Source organism: Anopheles aquasalis, chromosome Y, assembly GCF_943734665.1.
Source record: "Anopheles aquasalis chromosome Y, idAnoAquaMG_Q_19, whole genome shotgun sequence".
NCBI classification, from domain to species: domain Eukaryota; kingdom Metazoa; phylum Arthropoda; class Insecta; order Diptera; family Culicidae; genus Anopheles; species Anopheles aquasalis.
In genome coordinates, this window is record NC_064879.1 from 5,890,096 (window position 1) to 5,906,325 (window position 16,230).

A 16,230-nucleotide genomic window follows, 5' to 3' on the forward strand; every position below is an offset into this window, starting at 1 on the left:
GCCATTTTTTCACACCATTTTTGTACATTACAGCTGGATTTTCTAATCATTTTACATTGTTCCTGTAGTCATTAGTAGATCAGCGCCCACTATAATGGTATAGGACGATACATTGTGGGCAATTTCGGTGGATTGAAGTTATTTTTACTTGAAGCTCTTGTTTCGATACCAATTTATGATCTCTGTACTGGAATGGCTGCTTGCTAAGTCGGGCCAAAATTTAACGGGACCTTTCTGAGACTTAATAAAAGATAAAACGATCTTTGCCAGGCATTCTGGTTTTGTACAAACGGCCGTTCATGGAGGGATCGCATGTCAAATGAGTACTTTTGCGGGCAATTTCATCTGCCTAAATGATCAAAAAACCATACATCGTACTTCCTCTTCGATTGCTAAAGTCAAATTTATCTGCGCGGTTTTGGCCAAATTGCAGTTTTACGTGGGTTTTTACTCCAGTGAAATTGAGTTTTCGTAGCGTAGTGTGCAGACTTTTTTTTCACCCTTCGTGTTTCATTCGTGCGCTGATAACTTTTGAAGGTGCGGTTCGATTTTGACGATTTTTTTATCATTAAAAGAAAAGACTTGGACCTTTAAAAAGACCACCAACCAAGAGTTGGAAAGCGACCACGGGGAGCACGCTACAGTGAGTAGAAGAGTGCGGCCAAATATTAAGTGTCCCAAGCTTTACCAGTGACCAGTTGCTTACTCGAGGATCTCGACACCGGTGGTGTGGTGTGGAGAGGAAGGGCGGCTGCTAGTAGACCCGGAACACTGACTTATTGGTGAGTGGCGGTGGTGGTGGTGGTGGTGGTGGTGGTGGTGGTGGTTGATTGAAGTATGTGACGAAGCACCCTCGAGCGCCTGGCCGATGGTTCTTACCTTTTCACGGCGAAGCAGAAGCGCTAAACCGTTACCCTTTTCCCTTATCCGCTCCCTCTTTCTCTTCTTTTTCTATTTTTTAGATCTTATTTCCACTTGCTGCCTAGCACCATGCGATACGGAACATCACCCGGGGCGCCTCGCTTGCTAATCGCATTCACTCGACTCGACACTACCCGACACTACTAGGGCCTGAGCAGGCTTAGCGAGCCAGGATAGATAGTCCGAAACGGTTGCACGGTATCGTGCGCAATGTCTACGCACTTTTCGAGGGGGGGTTAGTCAACAACACCGCGCTGCGGTCAAGCGCACACCATCGACGGTCGGCGGAATGCAGGCTGCATCCTGCAAACGCAAACCCTCGCGGTTTCTAAGTCTCCAACTCAACTCGATGTCAACCTGGGGTGGGGGAGCGCCGCGGATCGCGGATCGCGGATCGCAGATTTGATCACTGGACTGGCCGCACACACTCACTGGCACATGCACACAAACACACGGGCGCGCGCGCGCGCACGCACAAACACAAACAGTAACGAGGGCGCACTGACTCTCGTACTTGGTGGTGCCGTTTGCGCTTAACCAGTTCCCTGGTTTGGCTAGCTGGCTGGCTGAAGGTCTCGGGCTTGGGTCGCTGGGGGAGCGGGGTGGGGTTTTCTTGCTTGCTTGCTTGCTTGCTTTGACGGCCTCTCTCGAGCACTGTCGCTGGCATACTGAGCCTCGGTTCGAACCGACGGCAGCACGCCACATTGCCTTAGCCCCACGCCACACGGCTGGTGTGTTGGCTCCAGCACCAGGAAGCTGGCTGGTGGTGTGGCTCCCAAACCCCCCCCCCCCCCCCCCCCCCCGCTCGTTTGTGGAGGTGGCAAAGCAGCAGCCGAACCGAGCAGCCGAAGAAGGCAAGAAACCCCCGGCAAACCGACGAACGAAAACCGGTCCGTGCGGTCGCCCGAAGCGGATCGGTTCCCCACCCACCCTTCGAATCTCCTCTGCAGCGCTGCTTCGCGCCCTCATCTCGGGGCATCTCCGGCGGCGGTCCGAGCGTTTCACTTTCATCAAACTCCTGCATCGGCACCCATCGGTGCCCCCCCCCCCCCCCCTGAGATGCTGAGCGCTAAGCGCTGATGAATGCCCCGTGTACTCCCCGTGTGTCCGGTGCGCCGCGCTGACTTGCGGCGCATACTTTCGCAAAAAAAAAAAAAACAAGCCCGGAGCCGATCCGTTTAGCTCATCTGCTGCCTGGGGTGCACACGCGCCACCTTCCTTCTGGTGCACCTTCTGCTGTCTTGCTCTCTTTTTCTTTTTTGTTCCAATTTTTCATTCTCGTGCTTTGCCGATGCTGCGTGCCAGAACTCATCAAGCCGAGCCTCAGCAACCAGTCTACACTCCTTCCAGTTAGTATAAGACCACCTGCGATTTTAGTAGTTTCTCTCTAATGCTAACTGCAATAATTTCAACCCGTATCATTATTGATTGGTATTGGTGAGTTATGTTTACAGTGTGAGTTTCGTATTTTTACGTGCATATACTACACAGCTACACGCATTGTGTTGTTTTCGAGCTGTCCAGTTAGTAGAAGTTTTCAATTTTTCTTCAAAACCAATTTTATTTTTGATTGTAACAAATAGCCGCAGTTTGCAAATAATACAATTAATAAAGTGTTACTTTCCCGCTGCGATTTGCAACCAGGAGAATGCGATTTGGCCTACTTTTCACCCTTTTTTTCAGCGCCTACTGCTTTAAGTCATTTAAGAGCTCACCAACTTAGGAAAACTGCTTCCCGTAGCTTAAATCTTATCTACAAGGATTCCCCAGATGATTTTGAACTTGATTTAAATCTAAAGAACGAGCAGACCAATCGTGTAAATCAATTTTAAGATCCTTCATCCACTGTGTCGCTGGTGGATGGCGGCACTGTCCGGTTGAAACATATTTTTTGCAACCGGTTGGTGATCATCATCGAGCATGAGCTTTCCAGCAGCGTAAAGTCCTAACCAAACCATACAGGAGCCTCCACCAAAGTTGCCCAATAGTCATCTTTAATGTCACCATTCCTGCTCGTCTTGAAATAAGCAGCAGGACAGTTGTGATAAGATGAAGGCTGATAAATATTGTAGAAGCAACCATCACTTCTCAAGGAGCAACCATTACCGCGAATATACAAATTACAGTTAAACTCTTTGCATAGCGTCACGGCTAACTAGTTTAGACAGTTACAGGCATAGTATACACATCTTTCTCTTTCTCTTTCTCTTTCCTAGGTGCAGACACATTCGTCACCAAGTGTTTAGTTCGCTCCGTGTGCACGGTTCCAATCACGTTACCCACAAGCACGGTGGAAGCGCTTTAACCATACCACCCTTTCCATTCCCATTCTCTTCCCACCAATCAACGACGACGACGACGACGACGACAGGCACGGCGGATCTTAACGTGTAGGAAGCACAGCGCACAGTGACGCAGTCAAAAGCGGACCGAGATGGAAGGGTTTTGATCGAGCCCTCGATTTGCTCGATTTGCTCATTCTAACGTTTGGTTTTGTTTACATTCTGCTGTCGTGTCAGTGACAGTGAAAAAAGGGACGTAGAGCGAGCCCCCTGAGTCGGCGTTTAGCGGGGGTTTGGATCTTCTGGAAGGATCATGACGTCAGAATTAGAGTAAACTATGTAGTAAACAGCACAAAGCGCTACAAACCACTCTCGTTGTGCTTTCCTCCCCTGTCTTCTCACGAGAATGAGAATTTTTTAGCAAACCGGATCTGCGGTTCACCTACCTACTAGCACTAGCCGTGCCCCTTTCCGTCCGTCCTGTCCGTCGGCCTCGGCCTCGGCCGCACCACAAACAAAAAAACCCTTTCTCTTTTCCTGTTTTATCCCTCCCTTTTTCCGGTTAAACGAAAGCGGCGAGCATCGGTGAGCACGAGGAAACTTTCGAAAAACCGGCCCCAAAACACCCGGCACCCGGTGGTCACCCCCTGCGGCCCCCACCCCCCCAAAACCGAGCAAACGGCATCCGAAAACGGCGACGGCACGGTGACGGTGGCATCATCATCATCATCCTGTGGCGTGCGTCCTAGGGATGCGCCCACCCCGAACCCCCCCCCCCCCCCCCCCCCCGCTTAATGCATCTTACTCATCGGACAGCGCATCCATCCCCGGTATTTCCCCCCCCCGAAAACTCCAGTGTCTCCAGGCCATGTGGAATCTGCGCGTCGTCGGCCCGGGACGGATGCACATCGCCCCGCTCTCCCCCCTCCCCCCCGGGGTCCTGGTCCACCCGGGTGACCATCACTCACTTTTCCTTCCTTTCCTCCTTTCCTTTCGTCTCCTGTCCCCGCAAAGCCGGAGTCGATGCGCGCACAGGGCAGGCCGGGGTCCCACCCCGATGACACCAAACACACATACACACCGCACACACAATGCACACACCTGACACATTGGGACAGGCTCACGTAATCATCGCGATGCGCGATACATACGACGTCTGGTGGTGGTGCGGTCTGGCAGCACCCCCTCCCCGCCCCGATCCGTTTCTGACACTTGCCCTTATCGAACGAGGCGTGTATCGAGACCGCTCGGAAAGGGGCTGGACGGGGCACACGCGGAACGAGTGCTCGGCAGCGAAAGCGCGCGAGAGGGAGGAGGGGTGTGGTGAGGCTCCCGTGGGCCCCCGTAACCACCCGTTTACCACCTCCTACCCCGCCCTCCCCTGTCCTTCCCAGTGATAACGACAATTGCATCAAGCTGTGAGCTTTTGGTTCGCTTTCTGGGGTTTTAGGGGGGGCGGGGGGGGGGGAATGTTTATTGGGTGCGAAGTATAATATCGTAGTCAGCGTGAGATGCGCGGTCGTGCTGACATAATGTGCCGTTTTTTTTTTTTTTTATTTCTTGTTTTTGTTTCTAGGTTTCGGAAACAAGCCGGTGCGATGACGCGCATTAATTTTATGTAATCGACGAGCATTACGAGCATTCCCATCGCCGAAAACAAAAACAAAACAAAAAAGAAAAGAAAACCATCATGCTAAGAACGCTCGCAACGCAAGCAGGTTGATTGATTCCGCCGGGCCCATCCTCCTCTCTCTCTCTCCGTTAGTCCTTTCGCTCCATCGCTCGATGGCGGAATGTCCTCCCGTGGGGAGGGGGGGGGGGGGGGTCACACACGGCACCACAAACAAACACTCAGCACAGCCTCTTCACCTCCAGCTCTCCCCCCGTGGCCCGATATTTAGCCCGATAAAAGAGAAAAGATGGCCGCAGCGAGCGAGATAATGATATGCGAACCACCATCTTATGTCACTCGGGCCAGCCAGCAGCATCCAAACCCCCGTCTTGCTTATCTCATTCCCAACGCGTTCGCCTTTTGCGGTCTCGCGAGTATCTCGGCGAGGCACTCGGCTGCCGATATCCCAAATATTGACTCCCCGGGCCAATTGGCCATCGGGCCGTCGTCATTCGGAATGTCGAAAGGCTTGACCAGACCAGTTTTGGAGGGGGGGAGGGGGGGGGGGGGGTGGGGAGCGACCGACAAATCGAAATCGAGCCCGCAACAGCGACCACCAGGAACACGACACACTATGGAAGGAAGAAAATAGTAAGCAAGCAAGCAAGCAAGCAAAAAAAAACAGAAAAACAAAAAACCACAAACGAAAACGAAGACAAAATAACATTTGCCCAAGGTCGCGGAATATTAATAATAGGTTTGGCGATTCACTCGGCCTATTGCCGTGTGGGCTGAAGGAAATGGAGGTTGGGGCAGTGGTCAAGAGCTGAAGCGAAGAAAACTGGGTCGCTCGCAAGGCAAATGGGATGCTGTTGCCCGCTGGTGCATGACGGAGGGTGATCATGATGGGGATGGCTACGATGATGAGGCCGGGAGTCGATGGGATGGGTCGCCAATGTAAGAGGACCGAGCTCCGAGCTTGGTTACATGAAAAGCTGGTGGGCCCGCTGGGTGGAACTACCATATCCGGGTGCCCGGTGCTTTTCCAAACACTTGATGTGTTCGTGTGTGCGTGCGTACGTGCGTATGCTGTCGACAGGAGGCCCTTTTCCCTTTTTTAGCGGCCCAGCGTTCCCCTTCCTACCACCATGTGGTCCCAAAAGCGTGACAAAACTCGAGACCTCATCGGCGGGTGGGGGGGGGGGGACTGGTGTCCCCTTTTTACATAACCGGACCTGTTGTTGCGGACCTGGCGGGGCCCGGCAGCCGATGACGTGGTTTTTGGGACACCCCCCCGCCCCCCCCCCCCCTAAATAAACTGGAATGTGCGACACAATCACACGCACTCAGACGCACATAATAACAACAACAACAACAACAACAACGCTAACTGAAAGCATACATGTCGTGGGCTTTTTTTGGCAGTCATTCAGCTGGCGGTCGGTCAATCGCCAATCCATCGATCGAGCTGTTGAACACTGCGGGGGGGGGGGGGGGGGGAATGGGGATAATGCAGTAGTGTGCGGCCGGATACATATATAGGCATGAGCACGGTGGCCGGGAAGGGGGGGGGGGGGGTGATATTGCACGACGGTGCGCAACATCCACACACGATACGCATTCCGCGACATTCCAGAAGCTCGGTTTGCACAATGCTGCGCAACTGCTGCGCACAGTTTTGTTTAGGATCTCGCGAAATGAGGTTACCCTATGATGAACTGCATTCCCGGGACGGGGGGGGGGGGGGGGAGGGGGCTATTCTGGCGCAAATGGAGGGCAAGGGAGGGCTCATCTGGTTCCTCAGTAGAGAGTCCAAGAAAGCGCAGTTATTTCTCCCTGCGTCACTATTTTTCACTCTTTTCATTTTTCCTGCTAATGCCGACTGTTATGATGACCGATTGATTTGAAATTTTTAACACATAATCTGTACACTTTTTGCCAGCTAGCCCCGTTGAGATATCATGTAAATTGTTGATACTTTTTTTTAAAACAAATCTTTAAAAATCGCAAAATGACAAAAAGCATCAGTTTTTTAGCTTCAAACATCTGCCAAAAATGGAAAAATAGGAAATTCAACAAAAACTCAATGGGGCTACCTAGATAAACTTATAATCTTTCAAACGAGTATCGATTTGTAGTTTTCTGATGACCCATCACGTAGCTACGATGGGAACTGTTTTAGGTGCGAATCAAAAGACTTGACCCTTAAAACATAAGCGACGAACCCGGTTTGATCAACGCACCTTCATGAATGTGATGCCGTGGATAAAGTTTTTAATAAATCTTCCCCAAAAAAGAACTAAACATTCTTCAAAAGTTGTAGTTTAATATGCCAAACACTTGAATAAAGTAAATGGGAAGGATACGTCACAAAAAAACTTTAAAAATGAGCCGTTTTTAGGCAGAAATTACCGAAGCCCCCCTAAAACATCAGCTAATAACAATATCGGATATTTAGTTCGTTTTAAAGTAGTAAAGTAAAGTTCTAGTAAAGTGAAGCAAGAGTACGCCTTCTCGGTTTTAGCTTGTAAATCGCTTTTAGCATCGCTCCAAAGAAAAATGTATTTATGCTGGTAGCAAAACCAAATTCATGCTGGGTGCTTATGCTTGACGATATGAAACAGAACAGATGAACAAGATTAGCCCAATGTTCAATCACATTGTTCACATTGATAAAACGTTATGATTAAGAATAATGAAATACTATAACCCCACCAGAGGGAGCATGGATTTCTCTCTTGGTTCGCGCCATTGCTTAGTTTTTTTTTACACAACTTGAAATCATAAAAATCGTCGTTGCAGAGATGAGAATTGTTCGAACGTTACTGAGTTGTAGAAATTGAACAGCAATGTATTTTAAATAATATTGATTCTTTAGGAAATAGCTTTTAAAATTGTTGGTGTTTAAATTCAAATAGATCATAAAATAAAACATAAAAAATACCTGTTGCATAAATAAAAAATGCACACGTACTTCCACGTCGCACCTTGCCCTCATAGGATCATTTTTGAATAAAGTATTTAATGATGATTACAGCACGATTCTGGTAGCGCGCGGCAAACTGGCTCACACAACGACCGACAAATAGTTCACGCGTTCAAGCAGTGATATGCCGAAGGGGGAGGGGTAAGGGGAGCATGCAGATGAATTGAATGGATGCTCAAGTGGAGTACGGTTCGCGTAATGGAAAGTGGTTTCCGCGTTTATCATGCTAGGATACGCACCGCGGTGTGGATTTGCGGCGCGAGAGATGATGAAGCATGCTCAGGGGGGTGCGTAAGTGGAACACGTGCGCGTATACTCGGTTCTCTTCGAAGGCTAGTGAACTAATTTCACCAGCAGCAGCTCCAGCAGGGGTCACATAACAACAGAAACATCAGAAGCTGCGTACACGGGCGCTGCCAGCACTGGGTGCACCATAAGTTGTCTTCAAAGCAAAGCAAAGCAAAAAAAACAACGGCAACAGAGGAAAACCGAAGCAGGTATGGAAAATGATCCACTGATCGATTCGCATGCGCATCCCATGGAATGCCATACGCCTGCAGATCCGCTACGCAGCATCCTCAATCCTTATAGTGTCCGGGCGCGTGACGTGTGCATAGTCCATGAATTAGCGGATGGCTTATTCAACCGACTTACACAGTTTGAGCACGGTAAGCAGGAAGATAAACAGCTCAACAACCAACAATCGAATTAACATTCCTACGTGAAGAGAGAAGGGTGTGTACACAAGCACACGCGCATACACACATAGTGCGCGCTCCGATGATGGTGAAATTATGCAAACGACCGCACCGACCCAAACGGGGGGGGGGGGGGGGGGGGGGGAAGAGAAATGGAAATGCGTAGAAATACGAGGCGGCATCATCATCCTCATCATCTTCCCAGTCTGCGCCTCCGCCTCGCCTCGCTACGGCCGGGCTGTTTTGGGTTTGGGGCGAGGTCAATGGGGAATCGCGGAATCCCGGATGGGCTACGCCCCGCCACGCCAGCATCCCGGGGAAGGCCATCGCTGCCGCGGGAGTCCCACTGCTGCGAGCGGATTTAAACTCTCACTTTCGACGATTTCAACTCCACGCGATGACGATGATGGTGATGATGATGATGTAGCGCGCGAGTTGAGTAAGAAGAAAGTTCACTAAAGCGCGCTGTCGCGCCGAAAATCAATAAGAGCTCGCGTCTCGGAAGCAACCATATTACAGCATGCCATCCGGTGTACAAATATATTACACAAATATTGTGAAAGGTAAAACCAGTCGCTTTGTTTGCGTACGTGTAGGTAGAGGCTCTAAACAAAAGTCCCCCAGCTGGCCTTTCCCTATCGCGCTCTGTCTTTCTTTTTTTCACTCTCTTTTTATTACCGGTTTTTTATTGTCGAATTTAAAAAACAAAACTATTGAACAAAGTTCTACCTGCTTTCGAATAACACTACACTAACTTTATGGAATGGTGCTGTTTTCGTGTGTTTTTATGCGTTCTGCGATTGCTGCAAGCGTATGCAAATCAACAAGCAAGCTTGGGATATTGATGACAAAGAACATATGAAACGAATACGGTTGATTCCGGATTCCAATGAAAGTGAGCTCTGAACCGTAGGTGGCATTATGTGGGCCAGGGGGTGCGGCCGAACGGCACCTCACCCCGCAATGAAAGCGACATTCCAGATGGAAGGTGAAGCTGGGCGTCGCATCCTTGCATCCCGGTCGAAGAAGTAAAAGAAACACAAAAAACTAGCGTCGTAACGGACCGGTGGAAGATATTCGTCCGCGGGTGCGATCCGCTTTGTTGGGGTTTTTTTTATGTTGATAAGTGGTTTGATTAAAATTGTAATAGGTTTTGCATAATTTGATTTTTCTACGGCACCGTAAGAGATCGAATTCTGGGCGAGAAATATAATCCACGCTCGCCATTCAGCTATCGAATGCCAGTCGTCTGCAGTTGCCTCTGCGCGGCGTTTGGCTCTTTATTGCATTACCTGTTTTATCTTGGTTTTTGTGGGAACGAAAGCACGTGCTGATCATGTTGATCGATTTATGCATATAATTAGGGACTGACGCGATTATCGGTATTCAAGGTGAGAAGATTGTTCTGGTATATATTTCTAGTAGTTTAATAATTTTACGCTATGCAAAAACCCATCATACCACGTGGTTTTCAAACATTCTCATTAAATCATACAGTCATGGGGGACTTTTTTATTCAACAAAGAAACTAAGAAAAGTGCTTATTACGGTGAGGCAATGGTGGTCGTATTGGTGTTTATGTAGATAGCATTAGCGGTGCAACGTGGTCTGAACAGATCGGGTCCAGAGAGGTCTGGAAAAGGAGCTATTACTTTTACCCTCTTTATGAAATTATAACCAAATATCTAGTACATTAATGCTTCCTTTCCTCCGTCCTTGATGCCATAGGTGACTTTTCCGGTAAGGTAACGATCGTCTCGAAGTGACTGTATACTTTAATGCGTTTATTTAGATCACATTGTACCGTCAATGCTATCTAAATAAACATCACGATACGACCCTTAATTTAAGGTGTAAATTAAGCCGCTTAATTTATGGTTTAAAGTTGTTGCCTCAGGAAAAGGCCGTCCAATAGCTCATTCGCGTGAGAGAGGGTTAATTCCAGGATTTTTACTCTTTTGTTTTACCCTTCAATTTCAACGACTCGTGCGTAATTTGCTGATCGGGTTCATTTTGTGGTTGAGCCTTATTTATGCGGATAAGTCGAATACTTATGCTCCAGCATAATTTGGTGAGAAACTAACTTCAAATGTTCACCGTAGTGAGAAACAAGCATAAAGCGGTGAGTTGTGTGTGCGTTCGGGTTCATGTTCAGAAGGCAGGGCGTTGGACTAAGTGGATAAGCAAGATTCCGGATTAGCCGACCCAGGAAATATCATTATCGTGACGAGTAAACTACATAGCAGTGGCAGGCGAATAGTGTTGATACGCAACTAGTGCGAAGGATTCATCTGCACTGGGACAGATTAGGTGGCTTCTTGTATGTGAGAAGTAAGTCTGATTCACACCCATAGTAACACACCCAAGCGGCAGGCATTTATTTGCCATCGCATCACCTCCAATTGTGTAGCGCCGGCCTGTGGGTGCGATTCGTATCTTCCGTTTCACTTACTTCGTTCTCACTGGGCTCAGCGTTCGTTAAGTGAGAACGTGACGTTGGCGAGAAGAGTTTTGCTAGCAAACGGTGACGATGACGCAGGCCTGCTGATGGGGGATATTATTTACATCTTCCCTTCTAGAGATAAAATGCCGCAGCTCTAGCGGATGTGTTAACTAATTCGTTCTGATGAATGATTTGTTCAATTGAAGAGTCGCGTTGTTCGGGTGCGCCGGACATGGTCAACGAGTGAACAGTAGTGCTGAAGTACTTCCGCTTGATTTTCCAACCAGCCAACCAGCCACGGCGAGATGTCGCAGGAAAAAATCACCCTTGCGGACGCGCTGTCCAACGTCGAGGTGCTCGATGAGCTGCCGCTACCGGATGAGCAGCCGTGCATCGAAGCACAACCTTGTTCCGTGGTTTACCAGGCCAACTTCGACACGAACTTTGAGGACCGGAACGGCTTCGTTACGGGCATCGCGAAGTACATCGAGGAGGCGACTACTCACGCGAATCTGGTACGTTGCGGGCGCTGGCGGTCCGGTGCTCGTTAGAGCGCGACCAGCTATCGTGAAAAAATGTCTAAAAAACTCATGCCTTTACCATACTTACCAACCCATTCCAACAGAATCAGCTGCTAGACGAAGGCCAGAAGCACGCAGTGATGCTGTACACCTGGCGGTGCTGTTCACGCGCGATCCCTCAACCGAAATCGAACGAGCAACCCAACCGAGTAGAAATCTATGAGAAGACGGTTGAAGTGCTCAGTCCGGAGGTGAACAAGCTGCTAAACTTTATGTACTTCCAAGTAAGTACCCGTACGAAGTGGAAGCTACAACCAATCAACAATCAACCAATTATCGTCGAGCAACCGATAATAGTACAGCGGCCTGACCCAGTTTGGCCATCTCTATCAAATGTGACCAGTCGCCCGTGCATTGCATGCCCAGAGGCACCTAAGTGCGCTCACGTGCGAGGCATTTCAACACTAGGTCCCATAAACGATGATTTAATAATCTGTGATAAAGGACATTGATTATTGAAGAAGAAATTGAAATAACTTTCCTATGCATGCATTATGCTACGTATTTCGCACCAAGCGGTAGTTTTGTGTGCATTCTTTCTCTGCAAATGATTTCCAGTGAAATGGAACTGGTTTTTTCGATTTTCATACTTTAAAAATGTGTGCCTAGGTGCATGCAAAACAACAGAGCCACGATTATTTAACCACGCATCAGGAACCAAAAACTACTAACAGCTGCTATCAACAGAGTACAAAAAAGATGGATTGGATATTTTTTTAACGACTACAGTAAAATTTCGAAATGAATGAATGTGGCTGTGAATGAATCATACGCACTAGAAGAGAAGAAGAGACATGTTCAAAAAGCCATGCTCTGTTATGAAATCCTCCAGGATCGCAGGAATTGGTGCTAAGGTTCTTGTATGCCAAAGCTTTGCTATTGAAATACTAAATTGATCAATCCTGGATTGGAACACATTCTTTTTACGTTGGCCTGTGCCTCTCCCAGAAACCTCTAGTGATATGCAGATAACTGAAACCAAAGTCAAGCAATATTGAAATCAATATAACAGTAATTGAAAGTAAAACAAATCGATAATATTCACGATCAAACTTAACCTATGTATGGCAGCTTAATCCTAATGCGTCCGTCTCTGTATTCACAGCGCAAAGCGATCGAGGCATTCTCAGGCGAGGTGAAGCGACTGTGTCACGCGGAAAAGCGTAAAGATTTCGTCTCGGAGGCATATCTGCTAACGCTTGGCAAATTTATCAACATGTTCGCCGTGTTGGACGAGCTGAAGAACATGAAGTCAAGTGTGAAGAACGATTACAGCACCTACCGGAGGGCGGCCCAGTTTCTCAAGGTGATGACTGATTCACACAGCTTGCAAGAGTCCCAAAATCTGTCAATGTTTCTGGCGACGCAAAACAAAATCCGTGATACGGTGAAAGACACACTAGAGAAAATCTCTGGCTACGAGGAGCTGTTGTCGGATGTGGTTAACATTTGCGTGCACATGTACGAGTCAAAAATGTACATGACACCGGAAGAGAAGCATATGTTGGTGAAGGTGATGGGATTTGGACTGTTCCTGATGGACTCGGAGATCTGCAATATCAATAAACTAGACCAGAAGAAGAAGTTGAGACTCGACCGAATCGATCGAATCTTTAAAAATCTGGAAGTGGTACCACTGTTTGGTGACATGCAAATCGCCCCGTTCAACTACATCAAACGTAGCAAACACTTCGACCCCAGCAAGTGGCCGTTATCGAGCTCGGCTGCGATTAGCCCGCAAGCCGACCTAATGGTGCATTTACCGACCATTCGCGAGGATCACGTGAAGTACATTTCGGAACTGTCGCGTTATAGCAACGAGGTGACAACGACGTACAAGGATAACGCGACGGATGCGGAAAACAAAGCGACCGCCGATTTGGCACTTCGCGGTCTGCAGCTGTTGTCCGAATGGACGTCCGTTGTAACAGAGCTGTACTCGTGGAAGCTGCTGCATCCAACCGATCACCACCAAAACAAAGAGTGTCCCGTGGAAGCCGAAGAGTATGAGCGTGCTACTCGCTACAATTACAGCGAAGATGAGAAGTTTGCGTTAATCGAGGTAATCGCCATGATCAAAGGATTGCAGGTGCTGATGGCACGTATCGAGACAGTACTGTGCGAAGCGATTCGGCGTAGTATCTATGCAGAGTTGCAAGACTTTGTGCAGCTGGTTCTGCGGGAGCCGTTGCGGAAAGCGGTGAAGAACAAGAAGGATCTAATACGTTCGATCGTAATGTCGGTGCGCGAGACGTGTGCCGACTGGCAGAAAGGCACTGAACCGTCGCAGGATCCGGCGCTAAAAGGCAAGAAGGACCCGGACAGTGGCTTTCCCATCAGCGTGCCGCGGCTGAATGTAGGCCCTTCATCAACACAGCTGTATATGGTGCGCACAATGCTGGAGTCACTAATCGCCGACAAGTCGGGTGGCAAACGTACGCTGCGCAAAGATATAGACGGCTCCTGCTTGCTACAGATCGATGCGTTCCACAAATCCTCGTTTTACTGGACCTATTTGCTAAGCTTTAGCGAAACGTTACAGAAGTGTTGCGATTTGTCACAGCTATGGTACCGCGAATTTTACCTCGAGATGACAATGGGCAGAAAGGTGAACGTAAGTATCGCTACGAACATTGTTACTAGCGACTGGGTTTTATCACAGCTTATCTGTCTTGTTTTTTTTATTTCAGAAATGTACGGTTCGGCATCAGCACAACGAAGAATGCAGTGATCTTATAACGATGGAGAAACGCATTCAGTTTCCAATCGAAATGTCGATGCCCTGGATACTGACCGATCACATTTTGCGTACCAAGGAACCATCAATGATGGAATACGTACTGTATCCACTCGATCTTTACAACGATTCCGCACTGTATGCACTCACGATCTTTCGCAAGCAGTTTTTGTACGACGAGGTCGAAGCGGAGGTCAATCTTTGTTTCGACCAGTTCGTTTACAAGCTGAGCGAGCAGGTATTTGCCCACTATAAACAGCTAGCCGGTAGCATCTATCTCGACAAGCGATTCCGTGTCGAGTGCGAGGTGTTGGGCTTCAACTTTCAATCACATCCTCGCAACAACCGTTACGAAACGCTGCTAAAACAGCGCCATGTTCAGCTGCTCGGCCGATCGATCGATCTCAACAAGCTGATCACGCAGCGTATCAACGCTGATATGCAAAAGAGTCTCGAGCTGGCGATCTGTCGTTTCGAAGCAAGCGACATTACTGGTGTGGTGGAGCTAGAGGCACTACTAGCCGTAAACAAGCTTTGCCACAAGCTGTTGTCCAAGTGGCTCGCGCTGGACGACTTTGACGCGATGCTGAAGGAGGCGAACCATAATGTGCTCGCACCGTACGGCCGCATCACGTTGCACGTTTTTGTCGAGTTGAACTATGACTTTCTTGCCAATTACTGTTACAATGCTGCCACCAACCGCTTTGTGCGCAACAAGCTGCAGATCTCCTTCTCGGGGCCAATCACACGCGAAAAAGCTCCTGTCATGTCTCACTACTACCTGTGGGGTTCAAAGCCGCTCAATGCAGCTTATACAACGCAGTACGGCCAGTACAATGGTTTCGTAGGAGCGCCTCACTTCCACGCGATTTGCCGGTTACTGGGCTACCAGGGAATAGCGGTCGTGATGGAGATCATCCTGAAGGACATCGTAAAGCCGCTGGTACAGGGCAATCTGCTGCAGTTCACTAAGACGCTGATGTCGGCGATGCCAAAGATGTGCAAGTTACCGTTGTGCGACTACGGTTCGCCGGGTGTACTGAGTTACTATCAGGCTCATCTGGTCGACATTGTGCAGTATCCGGACGCGAAAACCGAACTGTTTCAGTCATTCCGCGAGATGGGCAATTCGATGCTCTTCTGTCTGTTAATCGAGCAGGCCTTGTCGCAGGAAGAGGTGTGCGACCTTTTGCATGCGGCACCCTTCCAAAACATTCTACCGCGCCCGTTTTGCAAAGACGGAGAAAAGCCAGAAAGCAAACAGAAGCGACTCGAGGCAAAGTATGCCTCACTACAGATAGTCCCTAACGTGGAGAAGTTAGGTACAGCGAAGGTGAGTTTTGTTTTTATGATATGAAATGTGTACCGTGTTAAGTTTTTAGCATTGTTACTAACAATTTGGTATATGTTCTATTAACAGCAAGCTATGATCGCTCGTGAAGGTGATCTTCTGACACGTGAGAGGTTATGCTGTGGATTGAGCATATTTGAAGTAATTTTGGGCCGTGTTAAGTCGTTCCTTGACGATCCCATTTGGGCTGGACCGCTCCCGATCAACGGTGTTATGCATATCGACGAATGTTCCGAATTCCATCGTCTCTGGTCGGCACTTCAGTTCGTTTACTGCATCCCAGTAGCCGGCACCGAATACACGGTTGAGTAAGTAATTGCTTTCCATGTACACGATGCGATCGATCGCAACTGCACGCTCGTACAAACGTTGTCCGTCTCCCTTTTTTTTTGCTACTCACAGGGAACTGTTCGGCGAGGGCCTACATTGGGCTGGATGTACCATCATTGTACTGTTGAACCAGCAGCGCAAATTTGAGGCACTGGATTTCTGCTACCATATACTGCGCGTCCAGCGAGTTGATGGTAAAGATGATACGGTGAAAGGAATTGTAAGTTTCCGTGTGGAGGACACCATAACACAAACAATTACAAACTCAACATTAAACTAATCGGTCTCT

The 16,230-nt window shown here is 48.6% G+C and overlaps 2 protein-coding genes across 6 annotated transcripts in view; one reads left to right on the forward strand and one right to left on the reverse strand.

Moving 5' to 3' along the window:
• LOC126579955 (mucin-5AC) overlaps positions 1–1,575 on the reverse strand; it is a 44,336-nt gene extending 42,761 nt beyond the window's left edge. For 2 of the 4 annotated variants that reach the window (XM_050243743.1, XM_050243746.1), the window contains exon 1: positions 707–1,575. The gene's annotated coding sequence lies outside the window, so the exon portion shown is untranslated. Of the gene's footprint in view, positions 1–688 lie in introns of all 4 variants that reach the window. The other 2 variants (XM_050243744.1, XM_050243745.1) reach the window with 2 other exon arrangements.
• A 9,052-nt stretch (positions 1,576–10,627) lies between these two features.
• LOC126579957 (cytoplasmic FMR1-interacting protein) overlaps positions 10,628–16,230 on the forward strand; it is a 6,934-nt gene continuing 1,331 nt past the window's right edge. Inside the window, exons 1-7 of one of the 2 annotated variants that reach the window (XM_050243748.1) lie at positions 10,628–10,830; positions 11,149–11,457; positions 11,568–11,747; positions 12,629–14,137; positions 14,214–15,593; positions 15,681–15,919; positions 16,014–16,161. In XM_050243748.1, the coding sequence (XP_050099705.1) occupies positions 11,248–11,457; positions 11,568–11,747; positions 12,629–14,137; positions 14,214–15,593; positions 15,681–15,919; positions 16,014–16,161 (3,666 nt within the window). In that variant the 5' untranslated portion in view covers positions 10,628–10,830; positions 11,149–11,247. The remainder of the gene's footprint in view (positions 10,831–11,148; positions 11,458–11,567; positions 11,748–12,628; positions 14,138–14,213; positions 15,594–15,680; positions 15,920–16,013; positions 16,162–16,230) is intronic. The other variant, XM_050243749.1, reaches the window with a different exon arrangement.